Source organism: Ammospiza nelsoni, chromosome 1 (assembly GCF_027579445.1).
Source record: "Ammospiza nelsoni isolate bAmmNel1 chromosome 1, bAmmNel1.pri, whole genome shotgun sequence".
NCBI classification, from domain to species: domain Eukaryota; kingdom Metazoa; phylum Chordata; class Aves; order Passeriformes; family Passerellidae; genus Ammospiza; species Ammospiza nelsoni.
The window spans coordinates 46,142,895-46,164,429 of NC_080633.1; the positions used below are offsets into that span (position 1 = coordinate 46,142,895).

At 47.9% G+C, this 21,535-nt stretch overlaps 1 protein-coding gene across 1 annotated transcript in view; it reads left to right on the forward strand.

Moving 5' to 3' along the window:
• The window catches only part of TGM4 (transglutaminase 4), a 30,744-nt gene continuing 9,209 nt past the window's right edge, over window positions 1-21,535 (forward strand). The window contains exons 1-4 of the mRNA XM_059480144.1: window positions 1-187; window positions 4,817-4,963; window positions 17,661-17,859; window positions 21,233-21,412. Coding sequence (XP_059336127.1) covers window positions 74-187; window positions 4,817-4,963; window positions 17,661-17,859; window positions 21,233-21,412 — 640 coding nt within the window. The 5' untranslated portion in view covers window positions 1-73. The remainder of the gene's footprint in view (window positions 188-4,816; window positions 4,964-17,660; window positions 17,860-21,232; window positions 21,413-21,535) is intronic.

The following is a 21,535-nucleotide window of genomic DNA, read 5'->3' on the forward strand; positions in this document are numbered from 1 at the left end:
GCCATGCGGGCGGGGGCCGGGCCGAGCTGAGCCGGGCCATGCGGGGGGGTGCCGGGCCGAGCTGAGCCGGACCATGCGGGCGGGGGCCGGGGCGGCAGCGGCGGTGGCCGCGGGGGGCCTGGGGGCGGCGGCGGCCGCTGCGGCGAAGCTGGCGCTGGGCCCGGGCGAGGAGGCGGCCGGCGGCACGGTAAGGAAGGAGCGGGCGGTGCTGGGTGCCCCGAGCTGCCGTGAGGCCGCCCCGCAGGCGGCACTCGGCGGTGAGGGGGAAGGAGCGCGCTGGTGCTTCCTGCGGCGCTCCCAGGGGCTGCCCTGGATTTGCAGGGAAAGGCAGGCGGGCGGGCTCCGAGGGCGGAGCCGTGACTCAGCCCGGGGCAGCCCAGCCTTGCGGGGCTGAGTAAGGCGCGGTGCCGACGTAAACAGCGCGGGGCGCGCAGCGGGGCTGCCGGGTGTGAGGGGAGCGAGCGTGGTACGGGAATGCCCCGAACCAAGCCCAGCTGTGGGAGCTCAAATCCAGCCCTTCCACGTCAGTGTTACTTTAAAGCAGGATGTTAGTATGACTGAGCATCAAATGCTTGTTCTCAGCCCACTGTTTTGCTGATAGCAGCGCCCTTCTCTCATTTATTCTATCTCAGCTCGGCCCTGAGCAGAGCATAGAGGCGGAGCTTCTCTTTGGGTGTTCATTATTGGGGATGATCTTTATCTGGGTCGTGTTTCTCAAACCTCCGTGTGCTTGAGGTTACGTGGGAGTGCTGGCCCTTCAGCTCCGAGGCGGTGTCCTTGCCTCCAGCAGTGACCCTGGCACAGCCACGGCAGAGGGGGACATGGGCACCAGGCTGGGTGTGAGTGGGGACGGGAGGAAGGCAGCATGCATGTATCCTAAAAACACTTTGGGGAGGTTCATTTAGGCACAGGTTGTTCCTCACGTGGCAAATGTACAAAGGGGAGCCCACAAGGGAAGCTAGATCTGAAACAAATCCAGCCTTGCACAAGGGAAAAAAAAGAAAAAGAAATTGACCTGTGTGATTATTAGACAGAGTTAAAAAGACAAATCTCAGTACCTGCCAATCCTGTTAATCTCTTCTGAGATCTCAGAAAGGAGAAATAAATAAAAAAATCCTGATACTCTTCACTCTGCCCAAAAAAAAACCCAGATGATGCTTTGTACTGAGAGAATGGCAGAGCATGGAATTACTGAAAATGCTGACAGCATCTTTTCTGAGTATTTTTCTCTGTTGAAATTTATAAAAATATTGCCCATTTTTGGGGAGGCAAGGATGGGGGGATGGGGGTGGTTGGTACTTCTTTTTTATTTTTTTAGTGTGCTATGACAAAGTATCATGTCGTTGATGTGAAGTGTTGACAGAAGGCCAAGAGGGATTATCCCTCCCTTCTACTCAGCCCCAGTGAGGCCACATCTGGAGTTTTGGGTTGAGTTCTGAGGTCTCCACTGCAAAAAAAGAGATGGAGCTACTGGAGAGTCCAGCAGAGGCTCATAAAGATGATGGAGGGATCAGAGCATCTTTTTTGTGAGGAGAGGCTGAAAGAGCTGGGACTGTTCCTCCTGGAGAAGAGAAGGTTCAGGGGGATCTTTTCAATGTGTAGAAATATCCACAGGGAGGGTGCACAAAAGATGGAACCAGGCTCATTCCAGTGGTGCCCAGTAACAAGACCAGAGGCAAAGGGCATGTACTGAAATGAGCAGTTCCCTCTGAACATCCCAAAACTGTGAGGGTGGCCAGGGGTGTGTAGAGTCTCCATCCTTGGAGACACTCATGTACTCTCCGGACATGGACCTGGGCAATCTGCTGGAGTGATGAGGTTGGTCCAGATGAACTCCAGAGACCCTTTTCAACCTCTGCCCTGCTGTGTTTCTGTGACTGTTTCTTTTTTATGGGCAGATTGATTTATTTTGGTTTTCAAGTCTGCTCCAGGTGACAATTATTAGTTAAATTAATCAGCTTAGCTGTAAAACTAGCCAAGTTTTATGTAAATGCCATAATCTTTCTAGTAGCTTAAATTGCATGGGACTGTAGATGCATAAAGTATTTCAGTGCACTCATGTGGCAGAGGCATTTCTGCAGAGCAGCCACGAGGTGACAGAGATTCAAGGGATTTTGTGTTGGAGGAAGAGCTACAGAAATCCCAAAATAAGTGGGATAGCAGCCATCACTTGTGCAGTGTGGAACACGGCAGCAAAAAGTGTGTTGGCACTTCTAAGAGCTGATGATGCAGGGTAGCAGGATACTCCACAGCACCACAGGGATGGATTTCCTGGCCACAAGGATGTGTTGTGGTGGCGCAGCCTGAGAGCAGTGTGACCAGGAAGGGTCATTGCACTTGAACAAAAGTTTTTCTTTGCTTTCTCCGCTCCCCTGCCAAACTTCATCTAAAATTACTTCTGCCACTTCAGGAGTGATTCTGGATTATCTGAAATGTACACTGAAATTAATCTTTGCTTAGAAAAGCAATCAGAACAGTAATCCTTGACTCATTGGGGTGGCTCAGCTGAGTCCGTAGCAGGGGAGGAATTTATGTCCCTCCTTCCTTGTGGGGAACACGTGGGGATGTTCCTATCTCTCTGTCTGCGTACCATTGCAATGACCACTCTGCTGCCCTGGGCACAGAGAAACTTGACCTTTCTCTGATAAAATTTCCTTCTGGGCATGTGCCACCTGCAGCTGGTTTCCCTGGCTCTGCATTGGGAGATCAGAAGAAGCCATGGATTTTGGGTCACTTTTGAAGGTGGCATAGTTGCTGTGACGGTGGGAGCCAGCTTTGCTTCACCACCAGTAGTCTCAGACTAGCTCAAGTCTGGCCAGATCTTGGGAGGTCTCTAGTCCAACCTTTGCTTACACATGATCTTCTCCAGATAAGTTTTAAATATTTAGAGAGTCTGGGAAAGTCTGGGAGCCCATGACCTCTGTTCCAGTGCTTGATCACCTTTGCTTTTCCTTATTTTGTTGCATACTTCCCTTGTTGCCTCTTGTCATATCCTAGTGGACCTTGGAGAAGAGCCTGGGCTCCATCCCTCTACACCCTCAAGCTAATAGTTGAAGGCAGTAATAAGATTTCTTTAGGTTTTTTGTTTTGTTTTGTTTTGTTTTGTTTTGTTTTGTTTTGTTTTTGTTTTTATCTCAGCAGCATCTTCTCTTTCTGCTCCAGAAATACACTGGAGTTAGGTGAAACATAGAGAATTGTTTTCCTCTCTCATCCCCACTCCCAAGTCTGCTTACTCACCAGAGGTGTGTGGATGTACGTAACTCCCTGAGGAAAGTCAAACTGCCAGGTCATACTGGCAGAGAGTGAAACTGGGAGGCAAACCCCATCCTGTGGTGAGCCCTAACACAGCACAAGTTTTCTTCCTCAAAGGAGCAATGGTAGCTGAACATGGTTGTCCCTCTTACCCATCCACACGGGGGTTGCCAGGGTGTCAGTGGGAAGACAAAGTGATTCACTGGTGGGAATCATTCTGAATCTTTACTGTTGCCCTGATTAGTTGCAGAAGTTGGTGGCCTTTGCCACAACTGGGGCCAAATGAGGTGACACACCTGCACCATCCCTCACTGGAGTGGGATTAGCCTCAGAGAGCTTGTGCCAGCCATCAAGCATGGATTTGCTTCGCTTTGTTTTCCTTTTAACTTTGCCATATCACTTACTTCAGAAAACTGTGGGCTCCCCCACTGCTTGCAATTAGTAATTTCTTCTTCTGAGTGGGAGCAGGGCACAGTTGGTGGACGCTGTTGATTTGGGCAGCTGGCAGGAGAACACTGCAGCCATTCCCACAGGGCAGGTGCCACCTCTGAGCTGTACTTGTTGGTGGCCTCAAACCTGTGTTTCTGTCTGCCTCAAGAAGGATCCCACCATGGACTGAAAGGTGGCAGGCTATGAAGCTGTGATTGCTACGGGTGTAGACAAACCTTTGCTTTCGCTTTTTTCACTTGTGAGAGTTGTGAGCTGCCTGCCTGTGATCTCCCTTGGTGTCTTCACATCAACTACATGGTACCCAGGGGCTGGGGAGATGGCCTCAACTGCTTAAATTAGGAAGGGGTGGGGGGCACTGTGAATGGTGCTGGCTTTTTAGGTGCAGCTGTGCCCTTTTTTCAGAGTGAGGCAGTTACACATCTGGTCGGGTTGTCTAAGGAGGGAGATGTTTCTTGAGGCCCTTGAATTCAAAATTGGTTTTATTGCTACTAAATGCTAGAGCAGAGACCCCGTCAGTAAACTTCCCTGCTCTCCAGTGAGTAAAACAAGGCAAAAGCTACTCCTTGTGGAAAACAGGGCATGAAGCCACTCAGCTCGCTCTTTCCTCCCAGGGATCCTGCTCTACCCTCACTGCAGCACTAGGGCAGGCCAGGTCCTCGGATCTCGTAAGGACCAGTGCTTTGGGACCACCCAGATCCTGGCTCACATTCACAGCTGGGTTGTGGAGCACACACAGTGCCAGCATGTATTGCATGTCTGGTGTTTGTCAGACTGAATTTGACCCTTTTCCATACATCAGGTGATAAGTGAAGGGCATTTTTGGGCCTTGTGTGTGGCACCCCTTTGTGAGCTGGAGAAGTTTCTGTGGGTTGGCTTCTGGCATGGCAGCTGCTGCACATTATCCCAGCACTTCCCAGGTTGTAGTGTGAGGCTGGGCTTGCAGCAGGACATGGCAGGCTCACGGTCTGTCCAGAGCTGTTTGCTTGTTTCCATTTCCTTCTGTGATTTAATATATTCATGTAATACCAACCATAATTCAGTTTTAAAAGCCCACACCATTAGGTTTGGCTCCAAAGTGTGCATGAATTACAGAGTTTTCCATTTTGTCCTGCAGCTCTCAGTGTTGCTTCGCCTCAGCTGCGTTGGCCTGGTGTTTGTGTGCAATGCAGTGATGTGGACAGTCTTCACAAAAGCCTTGCGACTCTCCTCCTCCTCAGCTGCTGCCTCTGTGACAACAACAGCCTCCAACTTCATCTTTTCGGTGAGTAGACCCCTTCCCTAGACACTGAAGCCTGAGGAGCACAGCCAGGTGGGAATGCCCACACTGGTTGTAACTCATCTCCCAGTGCAGCCAGCATCGCTGGCCACAGAGGGAGAGTTACATACAGATGGGAAATGCTTGTGTCAGGCCTCAGCTGCTCTGATAGCTATTCACAGCACAGGTGATGGAACTTTCCTGGGTGGTGGTGCAGGAGGAAGGGTGCTGCTGCATGCCTTGCAGCAGCAACACAGTTGACTGAACTGATTGCCAGTGGGAGCTGGAGCTGGGAGCTTTGCTTCATTTTGCTTTTCCTTTGCAGCACCTCACTTGTGACAAGCCATAGTCACCCTAGCTGGGTCTGAAGATGCAGTACCTCTAGTGGCAGCAAGAGAGTCTTTGACCCACAGGTTTTTTCCACGTGCTTTTTGCTCTTGACAGCAGTTCACCTTGTTTCTGTGCTCCAGCTGGCAGACAGCTCATGATGGTGTCCAATAATCGACAGTATTAATAAATGCCCAGTCAGTGGGAAATTTGGCTCCTGAGAAGTGCTGGGAAGGCAGCAAAGTACATGTGCATCTGTCAAATCCTTTTTAGGGACCCCAGTATAGCTGTGCTTCCTGGCTGCTGGTGGAGTTCGTAATCTCCAGCATCATCTTCAGCAGCCGTTCCTCTTGGTCATCCCAGCAGGAGTTTCCTCAACCAGGTCTTTTCCAGGGCTGTCTCTCCCAGAAGTCCTCACAGCTCTTGTCCTCACAGCACAAGAGGCCTTGGGGCAGCTCAGCCCAGCAAAGCTTTGTGTCTCTCTTTTCCTTCAGGCTATCCTGGGAAGATTGCTCTTCGGGGAGACGTGGACACCTCTGTGGTGGGTTGGCCTCGCCATGACAGTCTGTGGGCTCATGCTGCTGCACATGGCTGCGCCCCAGCTGGTGCCAGTCCCAGCGGAGAAGAAGGAATGATGCAGGGGTCACAGTGCCATGCTGCCCCTCTCCAGCCTGTCTCATGACAGCATCCCCAGTCCCCACCAGCCTCTGAACACGTCAGCCACCGAGGTGCTAACTGCTGCTCACTGCTCATCTGCTGACTTGCAAAATATGGTGGCGGTGACAGCTCGGAAGGAGCTGGTCAACTCTGAGTCAGTATTGTGAAAATCGGGGCCAGAGGCTTATCAGCCACTCCTCCTCTTCACACCCTGTGGCTGTGGAGCTTTCCCAGTTAGGGGAATGCTGAAAGTAAACATGGTGGCTGTGGAAGGTGCTTGTGCATCAGTATTTTTCCATGAAAGGACCTATTCCAAAATAGAAGGGCAATCAAAATTAGATGCTGAAGGCAGCTGTTATTTCTGCTCTGCTGTTCCTGACTGTCTCTTGAAATGGTTCTATGCTCACTGCTACCTGTAAGGCTGTGGAGACTTTCATTAATTCCTTCAGCTTCCTCTATCAGTCACACACACCCTTGAACTTGCCATTTGTATCTGACTTCTAGAATTTTCACTTACCCATTCCTGACATGTTAGTCACTGTAAGGTTGTTGCTCTTTCATTTAAACCCTTATCCAGAATAGAGTTTTGATCACCATTCCTGCTTTGTGTAGGTTAAACTAATTTTGGGACAGTTCAACAGGCAACCTGCCTTCACATGGAGTGTCCATGTTCAATACATCCCTCATCCCCACTCAAGTTGACAATTGCTTTACTGTTTGGTAAAAGGGAGTTTCTCATGCCATGAGATGCTTATTCCCATTGATGTAATATGATCAACCAGATCACTGGTATCTGCTAAATTTTGCATCAGTGATTACTCCAGGTGTCAATTTGGTGAATGTGTCATGAATCATCATTTGTAAGGTATTGGCTTAATTCTCCTTCACACTTCTTTTTTTCTCCTCCTTGAAAATTTTTCAGTTGGAATTAACAAATATAACCATGCCTATAAATCTATGCATCATGGTGGTGATATTGCTTACTTGCTCTGGGCTTGCCAGGTTGTCTCTGTCATCTTGTAATGACAGAAGGTGAGTCACGGTTGTGGCATGTGCAGAAAACCTAAGGACACATCTCTGTGAGCATCTGTATCTGAACCTGTCAGGTCTGTCATGACTGGCAGATCTGTGCTGTGTCAAGTGTAAAATAGACTTGTGGATGGAAATGCCACTGGAGTTGAGTTTGTGCCTTCTTTGAATCAGAAGAGTCACTGTCTCCCAGAAGAGGCCAAGAGCCATTGTGTCTGTTCCCTGCCATTCTAGCTTACCACATCTGGCAGCCGTGTCCCAGAGAGGCAAAACCTTTGCCTCTCTCATCAGTGTGCTCTCAAGTCTTCCTGTCAAAGAGGGGAGCTGCATATGGTGGGGGAGAGGGCAGAGTGCTCTGAGTGCCTTCCCTCCCTGCCACCATGGGTCTTTGCACCTAAGGAGCTCTTTGGGTGGCAGCAGTGGAAGCTGGGACCTAACACAGGGACCTCATAGGTCTGCAGACATGACAGACAGGAGCCATGCATTTCTAAGTACATCAGGTCTCCTTAGATCTTCATAGATAATGGAAAATTAATGAGGCCTGATTTATTTGCCCTTGTTATTAACTCTCAGCCAGCTGTAAGCCAATGGCTGCCTTCATGCAAACAGCAATAGAAGGACCAGGCACTCTGGTTAATTTGGCTGTTGTCCCGTTTCCTAATAAACCATTTGGAAAGCTTTGTAACGTGGACTATCTCAAAGCTGACATTTCTTTATTACGGTCATTGTTGGAGGTCAGGGTTTAGGAGGTGTTTTTCTGGAAGTGGAACGTATGCAGAATGTGTGAGCAGCACTTTACTTTGCGGTGCTCCCTTTAAGGTGGGTGAATATAAACCAGGGCTGTAAATTCTCTCATAAATACTTGAAGGTGGGAACGGAAGGAAGTTTTTCACCAATTCCCATGGTAAGGAAAGATTTCCAAGCAGGGTTCATTTTATGGCAGAGTCCCACTCCTCTTGTGTACACAAGAGTTTGGCCATGTCTGCCAGTGGGGTCAGGGCTGCAAGAAAAACTGTAATCACTGTGTGGCCAAGCAGTGTACTTCTGGTAAACCATTCCTATGGGATCATCCAAAATGTGGGTGAAGGTAATTAAAAAAAAAACAGAGGTGGATTTCCAGTATGAAACTGTGTCCAAAGCTCAATGGCTGATTTTTTTAATTCTTAGATATTTTAGACCACACACACACACAATAAAGCAATGTGAGAATAATAAATGAGCTGTGTTTGACAAGTCAGTGGTTCAGATGTGGTGGACTTGTAAGGTGGCTGAAGATCATGGCCAGCTCCAAGACCTTGGTTTACCAGGGCGGGAGCTGGGTTACCTCATGTGGGAACTACAGCAGTGTGCATCCATGAAGTTTTTGCTCAGTTGAGGTGAGGTATTATTAGAGAGAGTCTTGGGAACATGTTTCCAGTCAAATTCCGGCAAAATCTCACAGAAACACAGTGCTGTATCTACAGCACTGGTGGATAGGAGCAAAGCCATGGATGTTGTCTGCCTGAGCTTGTGCAAAGCATTAGACACTGTCCTGCACGACATCCTTGTCTCTAAATTGGAGACATGGATTTGATCCCAGGCACACCTACAAGCTGGGCTGAGACATGACTGACAGCAGACTTGTGGCGAAGGACATTTGGGTAGTGGCTGACCAGAAACTCAACATGAGCCAGCAGTGTGGGCTCGCAGCCCAGAAAGCCAAACAAATCCTGGGCTGCATCTAAAGGAGTGTGGCCAGCAGGTGGAGGGAGGTAATTCTGTCCCTCTGCTCTGCTCTCGTGAAACCCCACCTGTCGTGCTGCGTCCAGCTCTGGTGCCCCTGAGGAGGGCATCAGAACAGTAGGAGGAACATCCAACTGTTGGAGCAAGTCCAGGAGGCCACAAAATTGAGGAGACTGGAGCATCTGCCCTAGGAAGGCAGGCTGAGAAAGTTGGGGCTCTTCAGCCTGGAGAAGAGGAGGTTGTGTGGAGACCTCATAGCAGCCTTCCAGCAACTGCAGGGGGCCTACAGGGAAGCAAGAGAGGGATTCTTCATCAGGAACTGCAGTGATAGGACAGGGAGTAATGGGGACTAACTGTAAGAAGGAAAATTAAGGTTGGATAAAAGGAAAGAAATCCTACTGGAAGAGGTTGCCCAGAGAAGCTGTGGATGCCCCATCCCTGGCACTATTCAAGGCCAGCTTGGATGGAGCTCTGAGCAGCCTGGTCTAGTGCTGGTTGTTGGGTTGCTAGCAACCCAAATGCTGATTGTAATGAGTCTTTCCTGCACCTACCTCTCATTCTCAAACATTTGTTTTTCAGCATCTTATTCATCATCAGGCATGGCCATACCGTGTCATACTTTTAAAGAATAGAAGAAGCATGTGCATGGTTAACAGAAAGGCTCACAATGACACTCACGAAGATTCAAATAAGAATATTTTAATTAATGGTGGGAAGCAGAAACAGAAAAACAAGAAAAATGTTGTATAAACAAGGTCCAGGAGTATTGTATCTAAGGTAAACAGTGTCTCATATAACTTTACAAGGAACAAAGCCAAATGAAATTACAGTTTCAGTTGAACCATAAACCATAATTTGACTGATTAGATAAGGATATATACATAAAAAATTTAAATGTCCCTGTTGTCATTGACAAGGAGTCACTGAAAGTTTGTACAGCATCTCAGTCACAGCACATATTGAAATCACTTGAAGGATGGTATGTTTGCCTAGGTGAGAATTATTTGAAGTAGATGCAATAAATAAGTTTGGTAGCTTGTTCTGCCGAGTTTGTTATATTCAAAATTTTCAAGGAATTTGACTCAGTGCCCTCTGCTGACCCTTCAGAGACATTAAATGATCACGTTGCAAGAATGTCCCACATGCACACATAATTACATGATCTTGCAAGCAGTGGGGTGTTTTTGAAGAAGGAAGTTCTGTGACACAACATGCCAGAAGAGTGGCTCTGACCTTATCTGGCACAGAAAAAAACATGAAATTAGGAATAAATGGGTACTAATTCTGACGTGTTCAGGGTGCTCTTCTGCAGAAGAGCAGCAGTAAATCTTCACTTTGGGGATCTGAGAGGTGCAGAGGGAAGTTGCACAATATGGGCACTTATCTACAGCAAGTGGTGTGGTGCCTGCAGCTCACTTGATCTTGGAGAAAAATCTGGGGTGAGCTCAGGTCAGTAGTAAAAGCCTTTCCAGGAGAACCAGGACTTTGCCCCTAAGAATCAAGTGTGTGGAGTGTTGTACCATGTGACTTTTTAATGGAAAGAATTGAAGAAGACAACATTCCTGAGAATGTTGTCCTTCCTGAGGACAGAACAAAGTACTTTAGACTGTAAAATAACACCTTTGGTAGCTTTATGCTGTTGGGCTGTGTGTTTCAGCACCCTTTCTAAGGCGGGTCTCTTTCCAGGTATTGAATACCAAAAAAAGGTCAGCAACTTGCTTGTAAAATCTGTGATGGGGTCCTGGGCCATGGGCAGGGAGGAGGGAGAAGCCCTGTGGGTTGGGCGGGGGCAGCCAGTCCCAGTGGGGCTCTCAGAGTCCTAACGTAGTCAGTGGTTCTAACTGGAGTGTTTTATCCAGTGCTGGACCCCCAAATTCAGGAGGGGTGCAGGAAACTGATCTGGCTCAAGAATTCCAAGATGGCACGGGCCTAGGAGGAGAGACTGAGGGATGTGGGCTGGTTGGAGACAAGGAAGGCTCAGGCTGACCCAATTAGCCTTGGAAAGGAGTTCCAGAGGCAGCACAGAAATGGCCAGTACCAAACAAGGTAACAGACACAGGTTGTTTCTTAGGACTTTCAAGCTGGCCATCAGGGGAAAAAATGTCACTAGGAGGTTAGTTGCCTATACAGGCAGCTGGGTCTCTGCCCATGGAGATTCTCAAGACTCAGCTAGACAGAACCTCAAGTGACTCAATCTGGTGTTGGTGACCATCCCGTCTGGGCAGACAGATGGATTTCCTGTGACCTAGGGGCCAGTTTCATGATTACCACCATCTATAACTGGAAATTGGTTTGACCTTCTGCCTCCATGTTTAGTAGTTCCCATTAAATCCTGCTGTGCCACAGAAAGGAGGTTCCCCCTTGAGGCACCATGCAGACCTGGGCTGCCAGAGGCTTGTACTCTTGCAGTATTAGTCATGGCTCCCAGGGCTGGGCAGGGCTGACCAGCTGCAGCTCCCCAGCGTGGGGTGCCCAGAGGGATGACCGGGAAGCTGTGTTACTCCATCCCCTGGCTGTGTGCAGCACCACAGTGACCCATGGCCAGCAGCAGCACTTGGCACACACAGGAGACTGTTTGCCCTGGGAGCAGCCAACCAGCCAGCCAGCCAGCCATGCTATTCACACTCCAACCAAGTTTTTTCGGTTTCTGACTGTTTATTAACATTATTCATTGTTTCAATTTTCCCTTGAGGTTTAAGGAAGGGTGTCTTTGAGTGGCTGTACTAATTGCCAAGATTTCCTAAGCAGCTCCCTTCATGCCCTTGAAGTCCTGAGGGATTGCTGGGTTAAAGCCTGAGGAACTCCTGGGTGGGGCCTCCCACTCCCATTTTGCTGAGGGGAGATGATGCACACCGTGCTTAGCCCCTGCACAGGTTTTGCAGAACACAGAGGCTCCACTGCACCCTGAGGGGATAAATCCATGGCAATGGAAATAAGCAAGAGGGAAGGGCTGCAAGGAGTGGTAGTAGGTGGGGTGCTGTAGATGGTGCCACCACTTTTTGTACATTTTGAACCTGTTGCTCAGTTTTCCTCATTTTCCTCACTGTGAGCCTGTGAGAGTTGGCGCTGCCTGTGGGAGTTGGGGCTGGGGCTCGGCCGTGTGAGCAGCTCAGGGCCTCCCTTGGCACAAGCAGAGCATCTCTGGTTTTGCAGCGAGAGGTGAGAGTTGGACAGCTCTGCTTGGCACTGGCACCTGCAGTGTGCAATGTCTGAACAGCAGCCAGGACTTCGACCCTAATTGCTGTCAGTAAATTAAGGCAGCACTTAGGGAGAAATGAGCAGTGCCCCAGGGAAGGATGAGGCATTACAAATATATTTTCTGATGCCAGTTGACTGTTTCCTCATCCAGATAGGAGGTAAGTTAAGTGACTTTTTCCCTTCAGGACGCTCCAGTGTTAGGCAATCACAGGCATGATTCTGCTAGGAACCAGTGTTGCATGAATATGCTTCCTAGAAAACCCTGGTAGTCATGGAGAGGAGCATCATGAGCTGCTGTGAAGGACAATAGCCTGGATGTTGTTACAAGGGGTGGGTGGGAATACTCTAGCTTGGTCATTTTCCAGGGCAAATAGCCACAGATCCCCTGGCTCAGTCAGTCCTGCCATACCTGGAGACTGCCACTTGATGGATACATTTCAGGGATGGGACAAAACCTTTGGACCTCCTGTGGTTTTGGTCTGCTCTGGTGCAGCACCGTGCAGGACCATCTCCTCCCTGCAAACTTTGGTCTAGGAAGTTTCTCCCTTCCCACCACGTGACAATTTCAGTTGCAGCGCTGGCTGGCGGGAATGCAGCATGGCTCAGTGTGACCTGTAGTCTGCAGACCATGTACATCTTGATGTGTATACTCACACACCCACACAGACAGGTGGGAGAAGCTGGTACACCTCCCCTGCAGAAAGAAATGTTACTCGAAGACACTGGCATGCAAGTTTCTGTTTTCTCACTTAAATATTTGCAACCTAACACATATCCTGCAGGTGGGAAGGTATTCTTTCAGTATTTTCCTTGTTTGCTGGAGCTGTTTTTAATACATGGATAAACTATTTTATCCCTGATTCAATATTTGCGCTGTTGATTTCCTTGCCCTTACCATTTATTTTTTGCAGCCCTCTTTTGCTTTATTTTTCCTCGTACCTTTTCATATTGTTTGCTTTAGGTGTAGGCTGTGGGTATGTGTTCACACTGCAATCAGTCAGTGTGGTCATACATGCAAGCAAGTTCATGGGTCAGTGGCAGTAGGGTGGATACAGCCCTGGAATAACTACACCCACCCACTAGTTGGACCCTTTTCAAACACACACTGTAGGTTATGGGATGGCATGGTGAGGGCAGTCCTTCTCCCCATTTCAAGTCTCTGGATGGGATGAAGGTGTGAGGAGGGAGTTAGCAGGCTAGGGCCATTCAGACTGCAAAACAGATTATGGTGCTTTGTAACAGGGGCTGAGAAGACCATAAGTTGCATGGAGAAAGTAAGCTAGAATAATGGAGAAGGTGAGCTGTCAATTGTCTCCTCTGAGGACGAGGGCCACAAGGGAAGCCAGCAAGCGTCAAAGCCAAAGGAGCTTCCTCTTCTTGCAGTGTGTCATTTGGATGAGGAACTCCTGCCTGCAGGAAGCAGCAGAGGCTAGCTGGCTCATCAGGTTCAGAAAGTGGGCAAATATTTTTAAAACATGACATGATGGAGATCTTTCTTGTAATTTATTGCTCAAAATTCTACAGTATTTTGCCGAGAAGCAGAAGTACCATATATTGAGTTGTTTTAGACTAATACATAATATCTCAGCACTGGAGCATGCATATTTCAGTGTTTCCAGTGCAACAGTTGTACTGGAACTGAGGGTCAAGAAGTCATAGTACTGAAATTCCAGGTTCAGCCTTCACACGTTGTTGCTCCATATATCTGGACTGATATTGCAATTTTGCCTTTTGCACCTTTGCCAGGAAAGGGATCTTAAAAAATATTTTAACATCATAGAATTTTGGCTTGCTCTTAAAGCAGCTCTCTCTTTTGTCAGCGGTCTAAAACCTCAGTTTTTGGGCCCACAGAACGTCTCTTTCAGGTCAGGGAGAGTGTTTTGCCTGAGTAGTTGTAAGTCTACGTTTGATATATGTGGAGGAATGGTCACTATTTGATCTCTGTCTTTGCCTTCTTCAGGAGCAGGGCCCTTGGGTGGTGCTGGGTTGGGCACAGGATGATAACAGTTTTCATTCCTTCTGCAGGTGAATGCCCAAAGCCAGTCACCTATATCCCTAACTTAGGTCCAAAAATCCTCTTTCAGCATTCAGCTGGAAGGAAGGAATAGGGCTTCCATGACTCTTGTGTGTCCCTTACAACTCAGGGTAGTCTATGACTTCACGATGCTGTGAAACAGTGGAATTTCCATAATAATTATACTGGCATCAATCACTTCTCTGGTATTTGCCTGTGAGAAACTCATTACCAGATACCTGGGGCCAGATGACTTGGAATCAGTTAAGATCTGGGCTTGGCCATCTTTCATCAACCCCTGACGTCCGAATGCCTACCACAAGCTGGCTCATGTTGGATTAGAAGTGAATCTGCCTGCTGGATACATGGGATGCCTTGTGGGCACAGACCACTGTCATGTCCATGGTCAAAGTGTGTGAGTGAGAAGTGATCAAATCAATGCTCCTTTCAGAGTAACTGGCACGCCAGGATCATTGTGTGGATGCGATGTGTCTCAATACTAGGACATTCCTAAAGACTGAGGTACATCTTAATGAAATTGTGAGAGCAGGACCTACGTAGCACCTCAAATCTAGTTCCAATTAGATGGACCAGATCCTCAGCTGTTCTTCTGTGCTTTTTTTGTCTTTGACACCCCCAAGATTTCTCACTACTTATCACTCCCTAGGCTGTGATTCAGGCAGGACTCAACACCTACTAGGTGGTGCACATGGGAGCAGTCCTGCTGTGGTCAGTGGAGGACATCTCCTCACCGTGGTGCCATCAGGACCCAGACAGGGGCTGTGTCCATGTGTTCCATGCCAGATGCACTGCTCACCCTCTGACACCTCACAGCAACCCCGTGGGAAGGCTGAGATGATGACTTCACCTTTTCAGACCGCCGAAAAGGAAGCCTTTTGATTTCTTATTTATTTTGAGTATACTCTGACTAGACATAGAAAAAAAACCCGACAAAACAAAATCAACTTGAAGCCTCAGGTGTTTATAAAAAATGTAGCTCAGTAAATTGCTGTTACAAAGGGCAGTTTCTCATGGGGTTGCAAATGAATGAAAACGTTAAGCTAAGGATTTGTCTTTCGTATTTGGCATCAATACCTGTGGTCATGCTCTGGAAGTTTGACTTGTTTTGTCATTTTTGATACACAAAATAAACAAAACCTGAGACAAAAGACAAGCTTGCAAATAGGGGAGCAGCCACTGGGGAATTTTATTTTATTTGTTTGCCAGCTAATTTTATTTCTTGTGCCAGCTAATAAGGTGACCTTGCAACAGACAGATATAGATAAGGCTGACCGCCTCTGTTGTCTTATTTTGCAAGCTGGGAAGTAAGTTGCTGAAATTATTGGGAATAGGGAGATTGCCTGTGGGGAAAAAAATCTTCTCTTACTGTTAATTAAAAGAGTATAGTTTTATGAGAAAGATTGAAGTGATTAATGGTTAAAACTGTTTGGGGGTAAAAAAATGAAATTAAAATGGGCTTTTTCATTGCTTCACCAAGAAGAAAAAAGCCATGGAGCTGAACTATAGCCAGCCACTCTGATCAGCAAAGACAGGAGGTTTACCTGTAAAAAGATAGAGATCATCTGCTGACAACGTGAAAAAACTTGAAACCACATCTTTTAAAAACATTCCTGTAGTTTAAGCTGAAATTCCTCTTCTCAGACCTTGCCAACAACTCCTGGAGAGTATTAGAGTTCAATGGCCTTTCCTGGCAGGGCAGGCTGGTACGAGCCAGGGGCGGGAGGTTGTGTTGGGAGCGTGGTACCACGCGCCAGGTTTAGTTTTGTTGAATTGAGATACTACCAGTGTGTAGAGAAAGATAATGGGAGCAGGCTAGATCAGCAGCTGCACAAAGCAAAAGAGGAACTGAAACCATGCCTCAATGGCCAAACCTCCCTGCCAAAAAAGGTCAGCCACCTTCCAAGATGGAGTAAGTTCAAAGGTGGCAGGGCAGGACCCACATCCATGTAATTTTTACAATCTTTCCTTGAACTCTGAGGTTTAAAGTGAGGGTCAGGACAAGCACACTGTTGTAATCAAAGTTTTGCAAAACTCCACAGGACTGGAAGAATGACTTCTGGTGAATACATGCCCTGCTTCACTTGCTCACCCTCCAGCACAAATATAGAACATTTTTTCAGAAGCAAAGTGTTACCAATATAAATCTGTTCCTGTTTGCAAAAATCTGTAATTTTGCTGTAGGACTATTGTGTCAACACAATTTAAGATGCCTCCAACCAAGCATAGAATGATGTATAAAACAGGTTGAGACTGGATTAGGAAACTACTGTCAGTGACTTCAGCTGATGTGGATTACTCTTGCTGCAGTTAAGTGAAAACCAGTAAGATATATCATAAATGTTCAGATTACACGCATTACTGGTTATGTTGTTGTACTGACATTCCGTGTATACTTCACTTCATCCCATACTGCTCCTAAACAAAAATGTCTTTCACCCACTAGGAGGAAGGAAATGCAGAATAAAAGGGACACGGAAAGGTAAATCAGGGCTGCAGTGTTTTTGTCAATAGTGAAATACGCAATTGCCAGCGCATTGTCTGGTGCTGAATGCTGAGTGATGCTCCTTCTGCTGAGAACATTGGTGGTTCCAATGTTCTTGTTCATCTTCAGATGTCCAGTGAGATTAGGGATGTGTGCTGAACCCTCGGTGCCCTGTGGTGCCCTAGTCATGCTCTCAAGCAAGGACACCCAACATACACCTGCCAGCAAGCAGCGACATGCTCGGAGGGTGGTATCTGCTAACTCAGCTCCGCGTTTGCACCAAGGGAAACTGTCCTCCCAAAGGGAAATATATGCTTACCCAAACCAGTGGAGAACAGTCGGTGCCTTTGAAGGCTTCCAAAGAGAGATCTTCTTTAGGAAGAACCCACATTTAGACAGGGCAGTCTTGCAAACAGAATTCTACCTTGCTGAATCTTGGGTAGCTCCCATTGAGGGGGGTATCAGGAGGCTGAGGCTGCTCCCACAGCTGAGCCACCTCTAAGTTTCTGGGTACCTGGGGACATTTGTCTCTCTGGACACTGTGCCCATGTCACTGGTGGCCTGTATACCACCAGCTCTCCTCTCTGTGGTGTAGGCTCATCTCTCCACTTTTGGTCGCCCTGAGGACCAGGATGGCTGTGGGGCATGTGGGGTTCAACCATGTCCTGGCAGAGACCTTTGGCAGAGCTGCCAACAAAGAGCAGCCAGCAAACAGCTCCTGTTCCATCACATTTCTTTCTCCTCCTGGACATAGTCTGATTCTCCTCTTTCCCACTCAGTGCTCCCACTGGGCTGTGTCCCTTGAGGTCCACCTCATCCTGCGGGGAGGGGGCCAGTGCTAGGATCCTTCAGCTTTTCAACCCACATGTGTAAATGCTGGATTTTAGCCCATGGCTCCAAGTATTTCTGTCCCAAATGTGATGACAGAAACCTCATTAACTTATAAGCATGTTAGACTGGTCCTAATGGGGAATTCTGTTCTCCTAAGGATTAAATGCTTGTGTGCCTCCTTGTAAAGTTAGCCCTGGAGTTGCAGTCCTGGTGACCTGGATATTAGGGCATAGGTGAATTCTTGTTACTCACCTAGCCCATGATTTTACTGTTTGTCAGTGAAGGGTCTGTCCACTTGTCATCTGATTATGCAAATTCACCTTCCATGTGAGTCGGGATTTAAGTTTCGCTGTTTTTCAGGGTCTGACTATGTGCAGAGGGAGTTGTAGTCTTTTTTTTTTTTTTTTTTTTTTTTTCCACAGGAACTTCCTTTCTTGAAACACCACCCCTTGGCAGTGGACCTGCTGACACCTCAGAGCAAGACACAGATAAAAAGGGCAGCCTGTCTTCCTTCTCCACACTCAGAAGCAAGTGGCAGAGACTGCTCAGGTGTTTGGAAGCTGCTGGCACTGCAAGCATCTCGGGTAGAAACTCTGACAAGAACCATGTTCAGCAACACTGGTGAGTTTTTGATGCTTGACATATGTTAGGTGTGAAGTTTGGCAAGTCTCCTGCAGGGAGAATTGCAGCTCCAGAGGTTCTCAGGTCTCTGATTGCTATGGGTGACACCTTGAGGAAAGAAGTTTTGATGCCAGCACTGCTCACAGGGGATCAGTTTGCTCTAGCTGTGCAAATTCTGTTTTTGACAGATTGGTAAACTAACTACAAGACACAGCTCATTTTTCATCATTGTTCTTCAACCTGTAGACATCTGGTTCTGTCAGTGATAATGGGAAAGAAATGCAGCTCTTTTAAACTTGTTCCACATCAATGTTAAAATAATTTCTTTCTTTCAGGCTACTTTATCATGTAGATTATTGCTCTTTAGTGATGGCTGATAGCATCTGAAGGAAGTTTCAAAATAACCAAAAGGAGGATTTATTTGGGCTTGAGCTCTGTCCCATGGCTGTCCTGCCTGCCCTGTTGTCAGGAGCTCCTGCACCTGCCTAGAAAGGTGCCTGGGTCACTCCTGCAGCAGCTGCTGAACCAGCACCACTGCCCAGCCCAGCCCAGCCCCAGAATGCCCAGAACCCCTGGGGTTTGGGATGTAGCTGAGCAGATGCCCATGTGGGCTGGGTGGTGCCCGCAGCAGAGTTGGGAGCAGGTCTCCATGGCTTTCAGCAGGGGAGGGATGTTTTAACACTGCTCTGAGTCCCTCAGTCTCAAACATCTGTGCTCTGAGTGCGTATGAGTTGAAATTTGCCAAGAAGTCTTGGACTGCAGCATCTTTGGGATGTGATCTCACATCTCTGGGATGTGCATGAGTGTTTGCCTGGAGGCTGGACAAAAATCAGGAGTAAGCACAGGTATCCAAATTATGCTCTCTCTTGAGAAACTGCAGTTTTCATCCCAATTCCCTTCTGTCATTCTGAGCAGCCCTTGTTCCCACTGAAGCCAGAGATACTACAAGTAGCCTGCTCCATATTGATAGGTTTTTTAAACCCCATCACCTCCTCATCATAAGGGAAAGAAGGCCCCACATACTTACCAGTGACAAGGTGCCCATCTTTGATCACTGTTCTCTTGTAGCTCTGAACATCTCTCCAGGCAGGCAGTGATGCAATGGGGCTTGTGGGTTAATGTAGAAAGGAGCTCTATAAAGGATAAATCATAGAAATAGGCAACAAAATACTGCCTTGTATTTTTTTTCCATTAAAAAAAGAAAAGAAATCTGACAGGATTTGAGGTTTGGGCTTGCTTCTGGTCTGGCCCAGGAATGAGCACAAACAGGACTGCCTCTCGCAGCCTGAGCCTCTGTCCTGCGTGTTCTAGGTATACTCAGCTCTTCTGTAAATCATGAATTTCCGTGTTGGCACACAAAGGTGCCTGCAGGCAGCCAGACTCAGGGTGTGTGGGGGCTCAGCTCCATGCCCAGGGCAGGAAGCAGGGCAGGAGGACAAAAGCAGCAGGTGAGGGCTGCCCAGGGAAGGCAAGCTGTGGCCAAGCCCCCTGGGATGTGGTGATGGGTGTGCCACTGGCTCGCTCTGAGGCATTCCTTGGCACAGGACGCCGTGCCAGTCAGGTCACAGGGTATCGCAGGTGTGTTTGCACAGGAATAAACACTGCACAACTGACGGGCAGCTGAGTGGAGACAGGTCTTTGGCACAGTGCTCAGCACGGTCAGGCCGTGCTCTAGGGCAGCTGTTGTCAGTGATTCTTCCCTGTGCATCCTCAACAGCACTGGTGATGTCCAGAAATGGGGTGGATATGCAGTCCCTAAGTTAAGAAATGCTGTATAGATGGATTTCCTTGGGCCCTTTCCTACAGTTATCCTTTGTGTTCAACTCTCATGTCCCTTTGCATCCCTCTCCCAGGACCAAGGCTTTCTGGTATCTTCTCAGCCCAGCGCCAGGGTTTTCCATAAAGAACAAGGTTGAGCAACTTTAATGTTTGGAGATTTCTTAATGCTGAGGAAGATGCACTTCCTCTTTGTCCTCAAGAGGGTTAAATAGCTACCTCCAGCTGAAATTTTTTGACACAAATGCACACACACCCCATTGCGCAAAATATCAGCCCAAGGCTGGCTACTGGCATGCAGCAAGCAAACAAAAAAGCACTCAAATATTAAGCTGGTTAACAAAAGATGCTGGTCAATTTTAAGTCTATTTCTTGTGCCAGTTATATCTGGTATGTAATGAAGATAAATATGGTTTATATATATTTACGAAGAAGAAATACACAGAGATATGGTGGGGATCCATGGGTGCTGGGTTCTGTTTACTCAGGGCTGCAGTTGCTGCTCAGGTAAGGAGTGTGCTGCTGATTTCAGCCTGCCCTGGGACTAGCCCTGCATGTGGCATCTCTCACGCCACACTAGCTACCAGCAGATTGCAGCCTCTTCTGTGTTAGGGATTGTTCTTGTTGATAATAACATTGTTGCCAGGTACCATGCAAATCTGTCAAGACATTTGGTGAATTAATCTCTTCAACCATTATGCTTTTGACTTGCTAATATCAAAGTTACCGTAACCCGTTTTTGCCTCTCCCATGTCTTCATCTGAATCACTCATGAGAAGAGTGCTTATGAGGTATTGTTACTCCCTGCTGTTCACACAGAATTCATCCTTTGAGGATATTTGATGGGCAGGTACAAGACATAAATGCTCCCGAAGAAATACAGCTCAGCCACATTCCAGCATGCTCTGGCTTTTCTTGTCACAGCTGGCAGCCTGCCAAAGCCTGATGCAGTGACCCCCAAATCTCCATCATCATTTAAAGCTGAGGACTTTCTTTTTGCTTAGGTGTAGCACTGGGTTGTGCCTCTCGGAGTTCCACTCCTATGCTACAGCCCTGAACCACTGGGCACAGAGATGCTGAGGCTTTTCCTGGCCCTGATCCCATCCAGAGTTGCAGGAGTGGAGGCAGTCATTTTAAATATTGTGTCTTAAAAATCAGCTGCTGTGTTGGGAATGGATGGGAGCAAGGCGCTTGCAAGAGATTCTTGCTGGGGAGTAAATATCTGCTGAAGCCAAATGGGAAAAGCAGCCCCTCTGAAGGGGGGCAGTGCTCTGTGGTGAGTGTTCTGCAGCAACCCATCCAGATCAGGGACAAGTTCCTGCCTTGCCCTCTGACTATCTGGCCCTGAGCTGCTGTAACATGGTTCTGCCTCCTCCTTCTCCCTCCATGTCCACCCAGGGGATCTGAGGTTCACCTCTGAGTAGTTTCTTTAAATTGTTTGATTTTTTTTTAATGTTTGATTTGATTTTATATTGTATTTTGCCAGATCTCTTGTTACTCTAGATATTTTGATGACTCATAGGGCTGCATTAAGAAAAAGAAAACTGTTTTTACTGAGAAAATCACCAACTCTTCTTTTCTCCTGATGTTTTTCCAGAGAGCAGTCTGAAGGTCACTGGGGTTGACTTTCTGAAGAGCCAGAACACGCGGCAGCACCACACGGATGGGTACAACATCCAGAGCCTGGTGGTGCGGCGCGGGCAGCCCTTCCAGGTGCAGGTCAGCCTCAGCAGGGAGCTCAGGGCTGCCGACAAGCTGACCCTGCGCTTTGGCATCGGTAAGCAGGGTCCCTCTGCGGCCACCAGGCAAAGCCAGAGAGCACCAGGAGCATCCAGCTGCCTCTTCCTGGCACTGCACAGGCATTGCAGACCTGTGCAACCCTCACACATATTGTCTTGGG